The following is a 16,970-nucleotide window of genomic DNA, read 5'->3' as shown; positions in this document are numbered from 1 at the left end:
GGAGGGGACCCGTGACCGTGGCCAGAGGCACGGTGTCTCTGCCAACAGTGACAAAGGCCACGAAGAAACTGGGTCTGCGTGAACATCTGGCTCTAGAAACATCTGGTCTAGTTTTTCCCAGTAAGTCCTAATCCATGTACCAGACAGGAACAACAAACAAAACTCAAAGGACGTTTACCTTTTCATCCGCTTCTAGGGAAGGAATGGAAATCACGCCTCTGCCAATGAAGTCAGAATAGTGAACGAGGACTTCGAATCCCAGAGGCTAAAACTTCCTCCCCCAGGTCTGGCAAAATCTTGCAGTGTCGACTTCCCAGCACACCCCGCAGCTCGGCTCCCCCTCCTCTGCCCCGGCCCCCCTCCCCTCCCCCCACCAGTGCATGAGGAGAATCGATTCCTCTCTCCCAGAGAACACAGAACATGCCCAATCCTTGCAAAGCATGCCCCACTTCCACTTGACATAGGCAGAAATTCCGTGAGGGAGACAGAGTCAGTGAACAGTGTGGAATCCTTCCGAGTCTGTCAGGATGAAATGGGTACAGCACTAAGTAAACCTGATAAGTGAGGACGCGGAAAATGAGTCGATGACAAGAAGCCTGATCCATGTTGAAAGCGAGACCTCTTCTGAATGCATTCACCGTGTCTGTCCTCCAGCAGGGATTCTCCCGGCTCCTCATTTTAATTGCAGATCGACCTGTTCTATCAGACCACTGCCCTGTGCGCATTCTAGGAGCGGGGCCCTGGCAAGAAGCCCCACGTGTCCGGGTTTCACGCTCCCCATTCTGCAAGGCAAGCGATAAGCCCCTCTCCTTTCTGAAAGGCCTGGATGGGAACAATGGCAGTGGGAAAACCCAGCCCTCGTGGAAAGCTGATTTCTTGACTGCGAAAAGGGTTTTGAACACTAGTAAACCGAGGGGAGGCGGAGGAGGCACCAGGGAAAACCTCCAGTCATCAGGAAGGAAATGATTTCAAATATATTCATAGAGGGTGGCGGAACTGACCCAGTTTATTAGGGATTAAAAAAAAATCCTTTTGTGTAAAGGGATGGTTCCAAGCTTTTCTTCCTTCTTGATTTGCCTGCCCAATAAAAATAATAATAGTCATGACACAAAGAAAGAAACTGAGCTCTTGAAACTTGAAGCAGCCCAGCATGACAAAGGCCATTTTGTTCACCACGTAACCAAGGCTATAGAAGAAAACACTCATTAGTTTTTACCCTAAAATGCTACTTCTCCTGCGGCTCGGCACTCCTGACACTTTAACTAACTCCGCGGCGGGGATAAGCCCAGGTTCTGAGCTACCCCTCACCAAAGGGCGGGCAAGCCCTGATTGCCGTATTTAGAGAAAGCCTCACAGGAACAGTCCCGTCGGTGGTGACGTGAATTAAACAGGACGCGCCAGGAGGCCCCATCTGCCCCCAAGTCTCAGCCCCTCCTGAGCACCGATTCGGAATTTAAGAGAAATCTGTTTCTATGGAGCACAAGTATGTCTGTAGTCGCTCCCAAGCCTCATTGTGTATTAAATCACTTTGGAGAGTAATTTAAAAATACAGGTGCTAGGGCCCCTCCCCAGGTCCAGGAAATCGGAATTTGGGGGCAGGACGTGCAAATCCGTAATTAGCGGCGTATTCGGGGAGTGGGATGCCACAGGGCTGCCCCCGGCTCGTGAGGAGACCCCACCAGGGAATGCACCATCGCCCTGTGCGCCTCTCCTACTCCACCTGAAACTCTCATGTTGGCATCGGCCCCCTTTCCTGGAAAACAGAGTTAAGGACATTGTTCTCCCACAAACTAAATACTACCTGGCAGATTCCATGGGTGGCCGGGGCTCCTTCAGCCTCGCCGTTTGCATATTATCCTGGACTTGTTTCTCAGACTGCAAATTGCCATTTTAGAAAACATACAGGAGGGCGCCTGGGTGGCTCAGTGGGTTAAGCCGCTGCCTTCGGCTCAGGTCATGATCTGAGTCCTGGGATCAAGTCCCGCATCGGGCTCTCTGCTCAGCGGGGAGCCTGCTTCCCCCCCCACCCCTCCTGCCTCTCTGCCTACTTGTGATCTCTTTCTCTCTGTCAAGTAAATAAATAAAATCTTAAAATCTTTAAAAAAAAAATACAAGGAATTGGGAGACATGTTTCTTGGAGTTAGGAGAAGAGGGAAGTGAGTATCGATTCACTTACTAGTGCACGGAAGGGATGCATTAAGAAGCAGGCCCCGGGGGGTGCTCCCAAGGCCTCTGGAAAAGCCAAGAGGGTAAACACAGAAAAGGTATCTCCTTCCTTCTCCCTCACTCTTGGTGACTTGCTGTGTGGCCGCCCACATGCGTGGCTCATGGGAAGGCCATCTACAGGGGGCTCCCGGTTCACAGAGATGTGGCTCAGTAGCGAACCCCATTCTCAACACGAAGACCCACAGTGGGTCACTCAGACTCTCACCAACATCTGAATCCCGTCTGCATAGACCGGTGTGGCCCAGACCCAGGACCCACATTACCTTTGTTCATTCAGTCCAAAAAAAATGCCCTGGACACCGCCCTATGCAAGTCATCACACTGAATCCCGGGGACCCAGAGAGGAGTCGGGTGCGTGCGGCTCCTCTGCTGAGGGAGCTGCTAAAGGGTAAAGTAGGAGGGATTTCAGAGCAAGGCGAGGCGAATGTCCGCACGACCCCAGGGGAGCTTGTGTGCAGGGGGGCGGTGGGGGGAGCTGGAGGACACCTGGCGGGGCGGGGGCAGGGACCACAGGGAATGTGTGTGCAAAGGCAGGGCTAGGGGGGATGGGGCGGAGTGGAAACCACCGCAAACAACACGGGGGCTCTGGATGGTTTCTGTCTGAGTTCCAGGCTTCCCAGAATGCACATTCCCCACCCCGCTCAGCTGACATGGACAGGACAAGCTTCTGGATACAACAGGGACATACTGTGGCAGCTGCCAGGAGCCTTTCTCGGGGACCACAGGTGCATGCCTGTGGATTTCCTTTCCATCCTCTTAAGCTTCCATCTGGGAACACGAAGTTTCCAAAGTGGTGCAGCGGGCGGCAGAAGGAACACGGGTGCCTAGGACTTCCTGCACAGAGCTGCCACCCCCTTCCTCGTTCACGTGTGAGACAGACAGACTTCTCACAGGAGCGTACCACGGCTCTTTCACGACCCACTGCCAAATCCAGGATTGGCTCTGAAAGAAAACTTCTTGCAGCCTAGTTCATAAGGCCGAGGGAGCAAACTGTGGGGTCAGGAGGCAGGAGCTCACCTCTCCCCGACCTGTTTTCCAAATCTCCCCCCAGCGTATATAAGGCTGGGTGAAACACCGACAGTTTGGGTGAGGTAGGATGGAAACTTGTGCATCAAGGTGGTGACCACGAGCCACTGACCCTGTCTTACAGAGTCTGTGCAGGAGAGCGTGTCACGAACATTTCTCATTGCAACTGCCTGGGGATGTGATAATTAACGAGTTACATAACCTTCTTTTTGCAACCTGTCTTCGATTTCCTGTAAACTTTCGCGGTACTGGTGCACACGTGGGACCCTCCTAAGTAGCTATTCCAAGTCTCTAAGCGTCTTCCTTTCCAGTTGGTGGAAACCCCTGAAGCTCCAGGCCTCCGTGTTCTCTTTCTGTTTCGCATTTCCTCATCTCTGCCGGACCCCCTCTTTCAGCCTCAGTGGACAGGCGTCTGGGATTGCAGACGGATGAGTGTCCCCATGGGAAAAGGCATTAAGATGTGGGCCCCTCCGAGGCCAGGCTCCAGGGCTCCCGCCAGGCAAAGGGCTCCTGCCAGGCAAAGTGCTCCCACAGAGCAGGAGCCAATGCAAAGATCTCAGCCTTGGCTGCTTCTACCTGTCCCTCCTCCTTTGATAAACGCCATCGCCCCCCTGGCCCTCTGCACCCTCGCTCGAAGCTCACACTCGTTCTCTGGGAGACTCAGCTGCAAACAGGGATATTTTCTGAGGTTGAAGGGGTGGCGCAGATGTGGATACTGAGCTACGGGCAAAGGATGTTCTTCGTCTCCACCCAAGTGAGGAAGAAAGGCTGTCGTAACTAATCCTAACTGGACCATTTCACTCTACTTTTGGGGTTTTTCTATTAAGCTTAAAAAACCATTCTGGTTCTAGAGTAGAAATGGCTGAGCATCTAAATCAATACTTAGAGGACACATAACCACGGAGGCCTGGTGATGTCTGGACGCTGCCATTTATAATCTCCTCCCTCACCAGGACTCGGCTGGGTTAGAAGGGACGAAACAGATCCGGGTAAGAAAAGGAACTGCCTGTGAGTGTCCAGACTTAGACAGTGACTCAGGCCACGAACCCCAAGCAAAAACCAAAGCCCTAGAGGATTTCTCGCAAAACCAGTGGTTCCCAAACCTAGCGGGGGCTCCGATTCAGAAGATAAGGGGAAGCTTCAGAATCCAGCTTTTTGTAAAACATCTCAGGAGCCCCTGGACCCAGCCCAGAACTATTACTCAGACAAGTGTCTGGGGCCCAGGGCAGCAATACCTTGATGTAGTAGCGAATGAGGATCCTCCGGAGGTCAAACACCTGCAGCATGGTGGCTGCGTTGTTATCTATGATGCTGTAGCCCTCCAGGATGTACTGAGTCCGTGTGATCTCCCAGGTGAGCCAGCGGAGGTGAAAGGCGGCATTGCAGGACAGCAGGTGTGGCAGGTGGCCGGGCTGGCAGCAACAGCAGCCTCTGTCCTCCTCGTCGCCTTCCATGATGGCCTCGACCTCCCTCTGCTGGCAGTAGGTTCCTAGCAGAGGACAGACAGGGTGGAAGTTACACAAGGAGTCATTGGGTCACCTTGGTTCAGAATGGACTTTCCCCTTGGCCTCCGTTAGAGGGGAAGATGCTGGAGAAAGTCTGGGAATCAGTGTTTAATTCTTTAATTCCCACATGAGTCACAAAGCTCATCATCATTAATTCCTTTCTTCGTTCGTATTCATTCTGATGGCCATCTCCTCCCCATTCTGTGTGTGTGTTAGAGGAGACAGGTTTCATGGTGCTCAAGAAAGACATCGATGGTTGAAATGTGGGATGGTTATGTCCTTGAGTTCCCCTTTCCAGAAACGCTCAGGTCGCAGCTGAGCATGTAAGAGGTTACATAAAGGTGGCAGGTGGAGATGTCTGAGAGTGAGTAAGAGCCTGCTCAAGAATTTTCAGGAAGGCTTCCTCCTTGCTGCTTTCCCTGGAAGAACTCCATTGCCCAACTCTGCAGGCACACCACACATGCTACCCAGCCTCGAAAGTCACCTCACCTCGCGTGACTGAGGGCGGCATGTGGGGGGCCCCAGGTACACTACCAAAGGAGTTCATTCCAAAAACAGGAGACGATTATGGGTGTCAACCACGTCTGAAAAAGAGACATCCTATCTTCCTCAACATCTCTGTCAATGATTTGAAGGGAAGCACACACAGTATGCCCATGGCATGGTTCCTGCTACCACCTGCAAGGCAGAGAAGGGACCTAAAATTATCTCTGCAGATGGGAGGGAGGACTGAAAGTGACCTCCTGAAAGTTAACAGAATACATGAAGTAGCCCTCACAAACCAGCCACATGGTTTGTGAATATCTAGTAGCGCGTTTAACAAACACTTCAGTTGATCGTCTGTATGAACCAGAAGTAGGAAAAGAGAAAGATCCTACGCGGAATGGGTTGAGAAGCCCTTGGGTGTTTTTAGCTTAGGAGAAACGGAGTTTGATTTCTGTCGGAGGAGATCATGCTGGCTGCTGTTCAGAGAATGGGCTGGAGAGGAATGAGGGGTGGGAGCCGTGGCATCGGGGAGGCTGCTAGCTAACACAGATGAGACAGCGGTGATTTGGACAAAGGCCGTTGGGGGAGGCAGGGAGAAGTGATTGGGTTCTGGATCTCTCTGAAGGTAGCCTGATAGGATTTGCGAAACAATTTGGATATGAGATGTTGAAAAGATAGACAAAGAATGGTGTGAGGGGTTCTGACCTGAGCAAGGTGAAAAGTGAAATTATGCTTCACAGAAGAGGTAAGATTGCGGGGGTCGGGTAGGGGGAGCGGCCTCTGGGTGGGCAGATGGAAAGACAGGGCATTTTCTTTTGTCTATGTGAAGTTTTAGCTGTTCACTATTAATCAAAACGGAGATGTGGGCAGACAGTCGGATGAAGAAATCCGGAGTTCAAGAGAAAGGTTCTGGCAGAGATTCATAACATCTGAGAGAATTATCAGGAAAGAGGGGCTGTTTAAAATAACCTGCGGAGAGGGGAGAGGTCTGAGAGCTGAGCTCTGAGCCTTCCATTCAGAGGCTGGGAGCGTGAGGTGCTAACAACAAAATGACTGAATAGAAGTGGCCTGTGAGGTCAGAAGAAAACCAGAACATAGCAAAAGCAAGTTAACAAAGAAAATAAAGAGTTTCAAGGAAGAGGGAACATCAGCTATGCTAAATGATGCTTAGAGGTCAAATTACAAGAGGAATTAACTGTTAGATTTGACAATAAGGAGGCGAACGATAATCTTTGCAAGAGGTTTCCGTGTCATGATGGGTGGGGGAGGGGATGGCCACTTGAGCGAACTCAAAACAGTGGGAGAGAAAAAGGCAAGGGCAGTTAATGCAGGCAACACTTCTGAGGAGTTTAAAAATATGACTTTATTATATTTTTTACACGTATGTCGGAACGCCTGCTATTGTCGCACAGATCACTGGTTTCTGTTTTTCTTTAAACTTTTTATTATTTGCATCAGTTTGAATAGTTTCTATTGCCTTGTCTTCAAGTCCACTGATCTTTTCTTCTATCCTCTAAATGTTTCACCTCAGACATTGCATTTTATTCACTTTTAGAATTTCTCTTTTTTCCTGCTGGTAGTCTCCATCGGATCATTCATTATGATCATTTTTCCTCTAACCTCCTAACCATATTAATAACTCTTTGCAACTTGTTTTCTTTTCCCTTCAACATCTTTGGCTGTGTTTCTATTTATTGTTTTCTTTTCCTGGGATCACTTTTTTCGGCTTCTTTTCATATCTAGAAACTTACATTACACGCTGGATACTGTTGATGCTCTAGTGTTGACAGTCTGGACTTTTCTGTTATGTTCTGTTGTTAGTTTGTTTGCACATTGGCTTGATTCTTCTGAAACTCCTACTTTAATCTTGAGAGTGTCTAGAGTAGACCTCTAGCACGACGATATCTCTACTCCTACAGCTTGGTCTTTCCTGGGTCTCGGTTGAATTCCTGGGATGTTCGACAAGGTTTCTCCACTGCATGACTGGAAGTGCTACACCTCGGCTCTGTTCGACCTCCATATCCTCCAGTGAGCTCACACCTCCAGTGAGCTCACACCTCTCCGGTTACTATTCTCTGCCACGACTCACCTCCAACATTTAGCAGGTGGACATTTATTCAATCACTAACGAGGGTCCCTGTACAGATCTCTACAGGACCTTCTCTGTGAAATTTGCTCCTATCCACTACTCTGACCCACAAAGTCCAGCTTTATTAGTGGTCCAGAACTCGGATTCTGCCTCGTTAGCTCAATCCGAGAACTTGTATTCTGTTTGGATGCTGCCTCCCCCTTCTACACATAAGAAAGGGCCTCCAGGAAGAGAGCAAGGATAATGTTAGGGAGACTTCTTTGTGTCTTCTTTCTCTCAGTTGACTATATACATATTTTTTTCCCCAGTTTTATAATTGTTTATGGCAAGAAGGATAATCCAGGACCCGTTAGTCAGTCATGGCTGAAAGGATCCTTCGACATGTCTTCTGAGACAATTCAAACATGAGAACTCTCCCTACATCCATTTCCATACCATTCACTTTTTCCAAGACCCCACCGTGCCTGGTACTTAGTGGGTGCTAACATCTCACCAGGTGAGATGCCCGAATGACTGAATAATGAATAAATGAGAGAGAGATGTGAATCCCGATCACTGTACACACAGTATTGAGAAAATAAATGTTCAGCAGATGACATTACGCACGTGGCAGATAAAGCCAGTGTCAGTGCTAAGCTTCTCTACAGTACAAATGAGATGGTCATAATGGGTCAGAGATGGAAAACTACAACATTCAAATAATAACGTACCCACGGAACGGTTAGGAAAATGGGCAATGAGATGGGAGTTGACCAGGAAGGGGGATGAAGCAGGTTGTGTCACACAAAGTATAATGGTGAAGGGCTGATCCCAGATCTTGTGACTCCATTTGTCTTTCCCCAAGACTTAACTGCTTTTGGGTATTGGCTGAAAACACTCTTTTTAAAAACATTTCCAGGATCTCTTAGCGCATCTGCAATATAAAACTGGTAGAGATGTATATAAATACATCCATGAACTATAAACAGTGAGTTAGTCCGACTGCACACTCTGGGCCTTCCAGAGTGAGCAACGACCACGGTGTCCTAACCGATTCGCCCACCGGGCCTTGGGACTGTGGGCACTAGACTCTGGGGGTGGGAGATGTCTTGTCCCACCAAACGGCACACTGACCACCCTGGAGTTCTGCCAGCAAGTCATATATTTCAGCAAGAAACTCTCTTTCCATGAAGAAGTGAGACTGTTCTTAGGCTACACAAGGAGGAAGCAGAGAGGAGGATTTTCACCTCGAATAGATTAGCAAAACTGGTTAAATGCAATGTCCCCCCAGATTTGCATTTCTTTACAATTTCTCTCTCTATGTGGGGCTGGATGTCAGGGTTGGTTTTCTCTCCCCTTACATCAAACAAACTGGAAGGGGGGTGTGTGTGTGTGTGTGTCACAGACAGTAGAATGCAGAGTTTAGATTTCCACCACGTGAATGAGGTAAGTAAAACCACACACCATGAGGAATGACACCGATGAAAGGACAGGTGGGGACACAGTGTGCCATGAAGGACCGCCATCGACAGAGACATCGTAACTGCTGCGGGCTTTTAATAAACATTCAGTTAAGGTAGGTCCCAGCACCTTCTCTTAGGAAACACCTTTTGTTCCTTTTACAGGATCATACTGTAAAAGAAGAGGAAACTAAAAGACCCAGTCGCTTCCGTACGTGTACTAATTTGCTGCTCACAGGCAAGTCAGGACCCCAGTCTTCTCGGAGAGGCTCATGCGGTTCAGAGCACGTCCCCTCCAAAGGGAGCACCAGAAGCCAACTGTCCCCACACCGTGACCTCTTGCACCGTCCGTGTCAATGAATGACAAGCGGGCTGGCTGTTTCACTCTGCTGTTTCCATTGAAACCGACTCCTGGCATCTTTTGTGTCGCAGTGTTCTCATGATCTAAGTCAGCGGGCCACAGGAAGGCATTCAGTAAATAATTTTTGAATTATTTTGACAGTGTCCTAGGGTCTTAGTTCTGATAGACAAGAATGCCTACTTAAAGCAGCAGGAATTAATGTTTTGAACTGAAAATATATCTAGTAGATCCCAGATGTCTTGTCACACAGGATACGTATCCATTTCCTGAGTGTGGCCACAATGTGGGGCAGCCGTTCCTGCCCACCGACACTTTCTGCCTCTCTTTGCTGGTGCCCCAGACAGCAAGCACTGCTCCCCTTTAAGTGCTGTCTGCCGTATCTACCAGCGAACAGGCTGGGTCTGACTTATTTATTCACACTTATTTCCCAAAAGGAATGAAGTCAATTTAAAAAGACATACACGGTACAATGGCAAATGATACAATTTAGGTAAAAAGGGGGATAAGAAAAAAATAGACGAAGCCAGAATGATGTTGAGGGACCCTAACTGCATTCTGTTATACCTTATCTATTTACTAAAGATGGGCCACAGATCATACCAGGGCTTTCTAGAAGCCAATGTACAAAGAGAACGTGAATAGTTTCTTGGGTCTCTAAGACAACAACAAAATAATTCCTTGCAAGGGTCACAGCTATTTCTGGCAAAGACACCGGAAAGATAATATTCCCAGGACCCTAATAAAAAGAATATTTCAGAACACAGTGAACACCGTCCTTAACGGCATTGCCCAGAAAGTACAAACACCAGCTTCAGCGAGCTGTTCTATTACGGCCCAAGAGCCATAAAGAAAAATCATAAGATCACCTCTATGGGTGGCCAAAGAGTTCAGCCTTAAGTATGTGGTTCTCGTGTCTCCCAAGGGCAGCTGTCAGGGACTCTTGGGGACAGGAGAACTTCATCCTTGTGAGGAAATCCTTGCTATGGACCGTTTTCTCTCCACCCAGTTCTGACAATTATTGTGTACTGAGCGGCAGTGGATTTTACTGTGTCCCCCCGACAAGCCCAGAAATGTAGATACTCTGTGTAGCTGGTGCGACCCTGCCCTCATTGTCAGCCGGACCAGAGGTAGAGCCGACGTTCTCTTGGGAAAGTCGGGAAGCCGAAGCGAACGGTGCCTGAACAGAAGGTCCCGTAACCAAAACACAACCCGAAGTGTCCTCCATTCCGTTCCAGACAGCCCCGTGGGGGAGGGGCCATCCAGGCTGGGAAGGCTGGGCCCAAGGAGAGAGGACTCGGGGAGGGGAAGTCAGCCACCTTCCTGGGGGATGGGGCTTGGGAGTGGGGATTAGGGAACGGGCTGTTCACCAAGAGGTCAGAAGACATGAAGGAGATGCTGGGCCATTATGTGATGGGGACTTCAAAGGGACACATTAAAAATGGTCCCTTGCAGCCAGAAGGCTTCCCTGATAGAAAATGTTAGCTCGCAGTATGATTTTCTAGTGAGAACACGCAGGAGGAAGCCTAAATGCATGACATATTGTACAGATCGGGCCTCTCGACCCTACAACTTTCCTTACCTGATGCATGTACTTTGAGAAACACCACTCAGGTGTCCCGAAGCGTCTAACAGGATTCCACAGAAAACCCCACATGTTGTCCCTACTGCATGCAGCGCTCTCCAGGAATAGCATTTCAAAGCAACTTCACTGGACATCGATCTGAGCTGTGCTTCCGTACAGTCACTGCCTTCATGGGCCCAGCGTGCCAGACACCGGGCTAGGGTTTTACAGATGCCAGGCAATGAGGCCACCAGGAGGGGACTGACAGGAGAGAACTAGTCCCTGGCCGCGGAGTGCACCGTAATTAGGCAAAGATCTGATTTAGCCCGTGCGTTTCAAGCTGCAGGGGGGACTCAGAGACACACACTTGGGGATGCATGTGGATTTTATAAATGGTATGCTTTGGGTCACAGTTAAGATCCTTTCTGAATTGCCATGGCCACTAAGGAGGAGGCCACCATCGGGCTCTCTGCTCAGCAGGGAGCCTGTTTCCCTTCCTCTCTCTCTGCCTGCTTGCGATCTCTCTCTGTCAAATAAATAAATAAAAATCTTTAAAAAAAAAAAAAAAAAAAAAAAAAAAGGAGGAGGCCACCAGATACAGTCAAAGCTAAGCTCAGAGCAATTCACTTCCATGAACATTTGGACCTTACACATGCATGTTACATGTGTGTGACAGAGCTCGGGCCCAGCCAGCTGGAGAAATAGCGCACCCCCCAACAGTGAGCTTCTCATATGGTGCCAGACACACAATGATAGGCATGCTAATGGGGGAAATCTAAACCAGCATTGATATCAGCTGGTGATATCAAGGGGCTGTTATGTGACGGGGTAAAATAATATCAGAGAAGACTTTTTAAGGTTTTTGAATTATGGTCAATTTCAGGAAAGTCACAGTGTGATTTGTCTACTCCACCTCCCCCAGCCCCGCAAACCTCCTCTATAGTTTTAAAGTCACAGAGATGAGTTTCTCTAGCCCCCCTCAGCCCCACTGCTTCTCGGAGACAATGCTGGTCATCTATCCCCAGCTTCCTGCCCTGGGAGGAGCTCTCTGTATCCGCTAGCCTTCACCAGATTTAATTTCTGGGAAGAAATAATTATTCTAACAAAAATATATTTATATGCAAAACTGTCCTATTACACATCCCATCTCTTGCCGGCTACACATCCATTGGATAAGCACCCCTTTGAAATTAATCCGAACTTAACGATGTAGAAAAAGATGGCCAGGAATGTGTGCGCGACACAACGGAGGTCAGGAGCCGAAGTGAGTCAAGGGGTAGGACTGGTCTCCTGAGACACGCAATGAGTTTAGTTCTTTATTATTTTACTGGATAGTTTCTCCTCTAGTCCCAGGTTCCAGGCCTTCGCAGCATTGGACTGTGGCACCTTTTAAGTATCACGGGGAGAATCTGGAAGTGTATCAGGCCAGTGTGCAGTAGGGGGAAAATATGTTGGGATAATTTATACCCGTTTGATTCTGTGGTCCCAGCAGAGATTTTTATTGTAACTGTTTTATATTCTGAGGAGACTCGATTTGTTTTAAGACATACCCACATGAATAAAAATTCTCTTGTGCTCTGTTAGGCAAGCGGGATTTTAAATGCGGTGAAACGCCCTCCAGTGAAACAGCATTGTTTTTTCTCAGAGAATTTGTATTTCAAAACCTCATCTATTTGTGTAATTTTTTTAAAGATTTTATTTATTTATTTGACAGAGAGAGAGAGATCACAAGTAGGCAGAGAGGCAGGCAGAGAGAGAGAGGGAAGTAGGCTCCCTGCTGAGCAGAGAGCCCGATGTGGGGCTCGATCCCAGGACCCTGAGATCATGACCTGAGCCAAAGGCAGAGGCTTAATCCACTGAGCCACCCAGGCGCCCCTCTATTTGTGTAATATTAATCAACTTGAAAACTGGTCTCTTAGATAGCATCTCACTTCTCGCACACATTAACCTGCTTATGCAGGCGTAATTTCTCCTTTCATACATGAGGACTGCGGGTCTCAAAAGCGACTTCTCTGGGAGAAGGGTCTGGTCTTTTGGATTTAAAGTCAGTATTTCCCCCTTATCATACACTGTCTAGTAAGACTTCACAAATTATAAGCAAAAGTTCTCTGTATCTACTTTCTTCTACCAGCCCATAGGCGAACATGAAATGAACCACGTCACTTTGTATACAGAGTAATTTATATTGGGCAAGTTTGAAGCACAGGTATAAGAAACAATGAACTATATAATAATTATATGTGAATATTTATATGTGAGTACTATGGTTTTTCTCCTCTTCCGGCCCCACTCACAGATGAGAAAACCAACACACTCAACTTTATCCGGAAGAGTCAGATTCTTTCTCATTCGTATTTAATTCCAAGTTGTCTTATTTTACTTTTCTCCAACAAACTTATTCTTGAGTGTTGTTAAAATAGGCAGATTCTGTGAATGTTAACAGGAAAGCCCCTTTCCTTCCCACACTGCCTATTTAGACAAGCGTGGCTTTGTCTCTCTCACTGATGTGTCACACAATTTGAAATGAAGAAGATTATATGTGTAGGATTTCTGAATGGAGAACCTATTTTTTTATGGGTGAACTTTGGACCCAAGGGATTTAACTGCTTACTCGAGCCATGTAGACATAGGAACTCAGGACTCGCTAATGACCTGAATGTTGTCATAGAGAAGAAAGAATTCTAGATAGTTTCAAGATTAGCGGGAAGCTATGGCTCTCCATGGACTCGCCAGTTAGGCAAAAGGTTTGGGTTGGATTAACTTGAGATAAGATTAGTGACACAGATATATTAAAAATGTCCCCACAGACCGGTGATTATGGGGTGTTAGCCAAACTCTGAGATGGCTGAGAACATTCCACACAAACAGGCACATAAATCCCACTTTTTGATGTTTTCCAGATCCACCGGTAACGTATGGCTACATCCTGATAACTGTGCTTAGCTTCCCACGTTCATTCTGCAAGAGCCTTCCAGGTTTCACAGTTGCTAAGGCAGCTGATGATTCAAGAAACTGAGCTGCTATCAGTGGTGACACCATCTTAAGATTTAAGAGCACGCTCAGGTTAAATTTCTGAGTTTCAACAACCAGAGAGATTATTTTTAAAAATGGTTACTTATTCTTTCCTTCCCCTTCCTTTTTTCCTTCCTTCCTTCCTTCCTACTTTCCTTTCTTTCTTCCTTCCTCCCTCCTTCACCCCCCCCCCAAGAAAGTATGGCATACTGCAAAGGTCATGGACTTTGGGGACCTCCATATCCATATGCTTACCTCTCCTCCACCACTGGGGACTGTGAAGCCTGGAGCAACTTACTGAATCTCATTCCCCCAATTTCTTTATGTCTCAGATAGGAATAATAACACCTGCTCACTTATAATAACTTACAGTTATTATAGGGAATATTCTAGAATATTCTAAGAACTATAATTAAAGTGCTTAGTATGGTACCTGGCAGAGAACTCATGCTCAGGAAACCTTAGATAGGTTCTACTTTCTCCCTCAACCAGTATTTACGGGGCATCCTGCATGAGCCAGTCAACACACCAGGGGAGGGACACGAATAAGACAAGGGGTCTCAGCCTTTGAGAGCCTCCCAGTCTAACAGCAAGGGTATTTCACAGCCTACAGGAATAAAGAACTGCATCTATAAGCTTTGCAAGAATACTGAAAATAAGCTTTGGTTTTAAAATTATGAATTGTGATTTTATTATCAAGAAACCTTTATTGACCACCTACCACATGTGGCCACATGACCAACACCATGGCCACATCCTGATCCCCAAGATTCATGATCTAGATACAACAAACAAAACAAACTATAATTTTCATCATGACTTTGTTCTAAATAAGACGACAAAGTAATCTCTATTGGTTGTGGTTTCTTGTTTGAACTACTGTTATGAGCAAACACTGGAGGTATTTGATCCCATGGGAATGTATATATAAAACATAAAATATATATACAAATACAGTATCATTCATCCTAAAGAAATACTGAGAAAAGAATAAATCGACAGAAAACAGGAGTTAGACAACTAACAGAAAAGGTAAATGTGCACATAACATCGTGCATTTCTGACACGGGTTTCCAAAACCCCACTTGACCAAATGACACCTTAAGATTTCCTAAGCCCTGGGGCGCTTGGGTGGCTCAGTGGCTTAAGCCTCTGCCTTCTGCTCAGGTCGTGATCCCAGGGTCCTGGGATCGAGCCCCGCATCGGGCTCTCTGCTTGGCAGAGAGCCTGCTCCCCCCGTCCACCTCTGCCTGCTGCTCTGCCTGCTTGTGATCTCTGTCTGTCAAATAAATAAATAAAATCTTAAAAAAAAAAAAAAAAGATTTCCTAAGCCCTCCCCTAAGAAGATTTCTGGAAAACTGATCTTGCTGTGATAAAAGCGTAGTGGTCCCGTCTGTATTAATGAGGCTAATGGAAGCTGCATGCATAACTAAATCTCATCTCAGCAGCCCCAGAACTTCGCTACGTGTGACCCTGCTGCATGTGACCCTGCTGCGTGTGACCTGGCCTTAGATGAAGGATCTGCTTCATCACCCTGGAGAGAACATTGCTTTATGGCAGTTCACGTCATCTGCCATGGGGAGCCCAGGACCCCCTATAGCGTAATTTCCATTGCACTGGATAAACCACGTTTTCTGACCTGATTTTAACCCGACTTCCACCCAGGCCACAAACTCCTGGGATCCTTTTGCTGTGCCCTCGGGGACTCATGATCTTTCCTCAAATTACTGGCACGTTCTCCTCCCCTCCTTGGTGCCCTTTTGGAAGGCTGGCTCTCCCTATCCCTTCTGCAGCTCTCTGGAGTGGGGCTCATTGTTTTCCCGTACTCCTCTGGCGCCCAGGTTGGAGGAAAATGGATTATGTCCTCTTGCTTCTCAGGGATGCTCTCAAGCCATTCTCTCTGTCTACTCTGCACCACTCTCCTTCCAGGGCCCTCAAGGTAATTCCAAGTCTGTGGAGATTCTGGCCCACGATCACTGGCACTCTCCAGCATACCCCTGGCCACCTCTCTTGGAGATTTCAGGATCCACAGAGATGCTCCTTCCAGCATCCTGAGCCCCAACTCCCACTCATCTAATGAACTCATCTTCCACTCAACCTCAGCCATTCATCTCCATGGCCATGACCCTAAGCTGTGATTACCAAAAACTGTCTCCCCCGGGAGTGTTAGTTTCAAAGCTCCTGCTCTCCAGCAACCACCTCCTGTCTTTCTAGCTCATTTCCTCTAACACTACAACTTCAACAATGCTGACATACATTTCCTGGATCCAGAAAGCCCACCACCAGGTCCTATTCCTCACCTCTCTCAAACCCTTACTTCCCCCCACCCCAGGTGGCATTCCATGGCTGGCCATTGCCGTCACCATCACACCCTTGCACACGCTGTCAATTCCCTTGTCCTTGGTTTACCTTACGGCACTCAGTCAACTCGGTCTCAATCCCGATTAAGGCTAGCTCTGCCATTCTCTACCTGTACCCAAGTGGCTGCATGTGGGCTTAGGAAGAAACACGAGCAACCTTAACATGTCTTCCTTTAAAATCATGATACCTAACCTCATGTGGCCTCTTCATACAGGCCAACTGGATTGCCGCCACCCCATCCATTCTTCCGTCCTCACACCCATCTCTTACCTGCATCTGGGCCATATGTTCCCCCTCCTCTCCTGTTACTGTCAATGAGCTACTATGGATTCCATTCTCCCAGCCCTTGGGATTCTATCACTTGCCATCACAGCAAGCCTCCTCTTCCCTTTGCCTGAAATCCTTCCACTCTGCTTCACTGTCCAGGCCTATCATCATCTGGTGCACTGATGCTCCGGGGTGCCGACCTTCCCTGTGTGGCACCGTATTAGCAGGAAGTTCACAGCCATGGTCTCAAGACTGGGATGTCCACCAATAACACCTGCTCCCTGTGAGAGAATTATACTTGGAGTCCGGCAGAGAGGACACATTTAACTTTCCGGCAAGTGCATCATATGGTGGAAGTATTTTATACCTCCTGACCTGATGGCTTGTTGAGCTGGAAATACACTAGGAACTTAGAGATCACACCGAGGTTCCAATGGTAAGTCCAGAATCTGAGAGGTCAAGTCACCTGTGATGCTCTGTTAAGTATCTTGATATCTTAAATACCTTTTGGTTGTTTTTTTTTTTTGCGGGGGGGGGGGGGGGCGGCGGGGCGGGCAACTAGAAAAATAATGTGGAACTTCTGAAAGGATGTGCCAGTGACTAAAGGCATTTTACCCAGTTACTTAGTGTTTGCAAA

The 16,970-nt window shown here is 47.7% G+C and overlaps 1 protein-coding gene across 3 annotated transcripts in view; it reads right to left on the bottom strand.

The window, feature by feature from the left end:
* The window catches only part of PCNX2 (pecanex 2), a 305,450-nt gene that overhangs the window by 27,514 nt on the left and 260,966 nt on the right, over positions 1 to 16,970 (bottom strand). For all 3 annotated transcript variants that reach the window (XM_032841083.1, XM_032841081.1, XM_032841082.1), the window contains exon 26: positions 4,488 to 4,741. In XM_032841083.1, coding sequence (XP_032696974.1) covers positions 4,488 to 4,741 — 254 coding nt within the window. The remainder of the gene's footprint in view (positions 1 to 4,487; positions 4,742 to 16,970) is intronic.

This window comes from Lontra canadensis, unplaced genomic scaffold (assembly GCF_010015895.1).
Source record: "Lontra canadensis isolate GAN:19392208 unplaced genomic scaffold, GSC_riverotter_1.0 scaffold120, whole genome shotgun sequence".
In the NCBI taxonomy this organism is placed as follows: domain Eukaryota; kingdom Metazoa; phylum Chordata; class Mammalia; order Carnivora; family Mustelidae; genus Lontra; species Lontra canadensis.
This window is presented reverse-complemented; position numbering and strand designations above follow the sequence as displayed.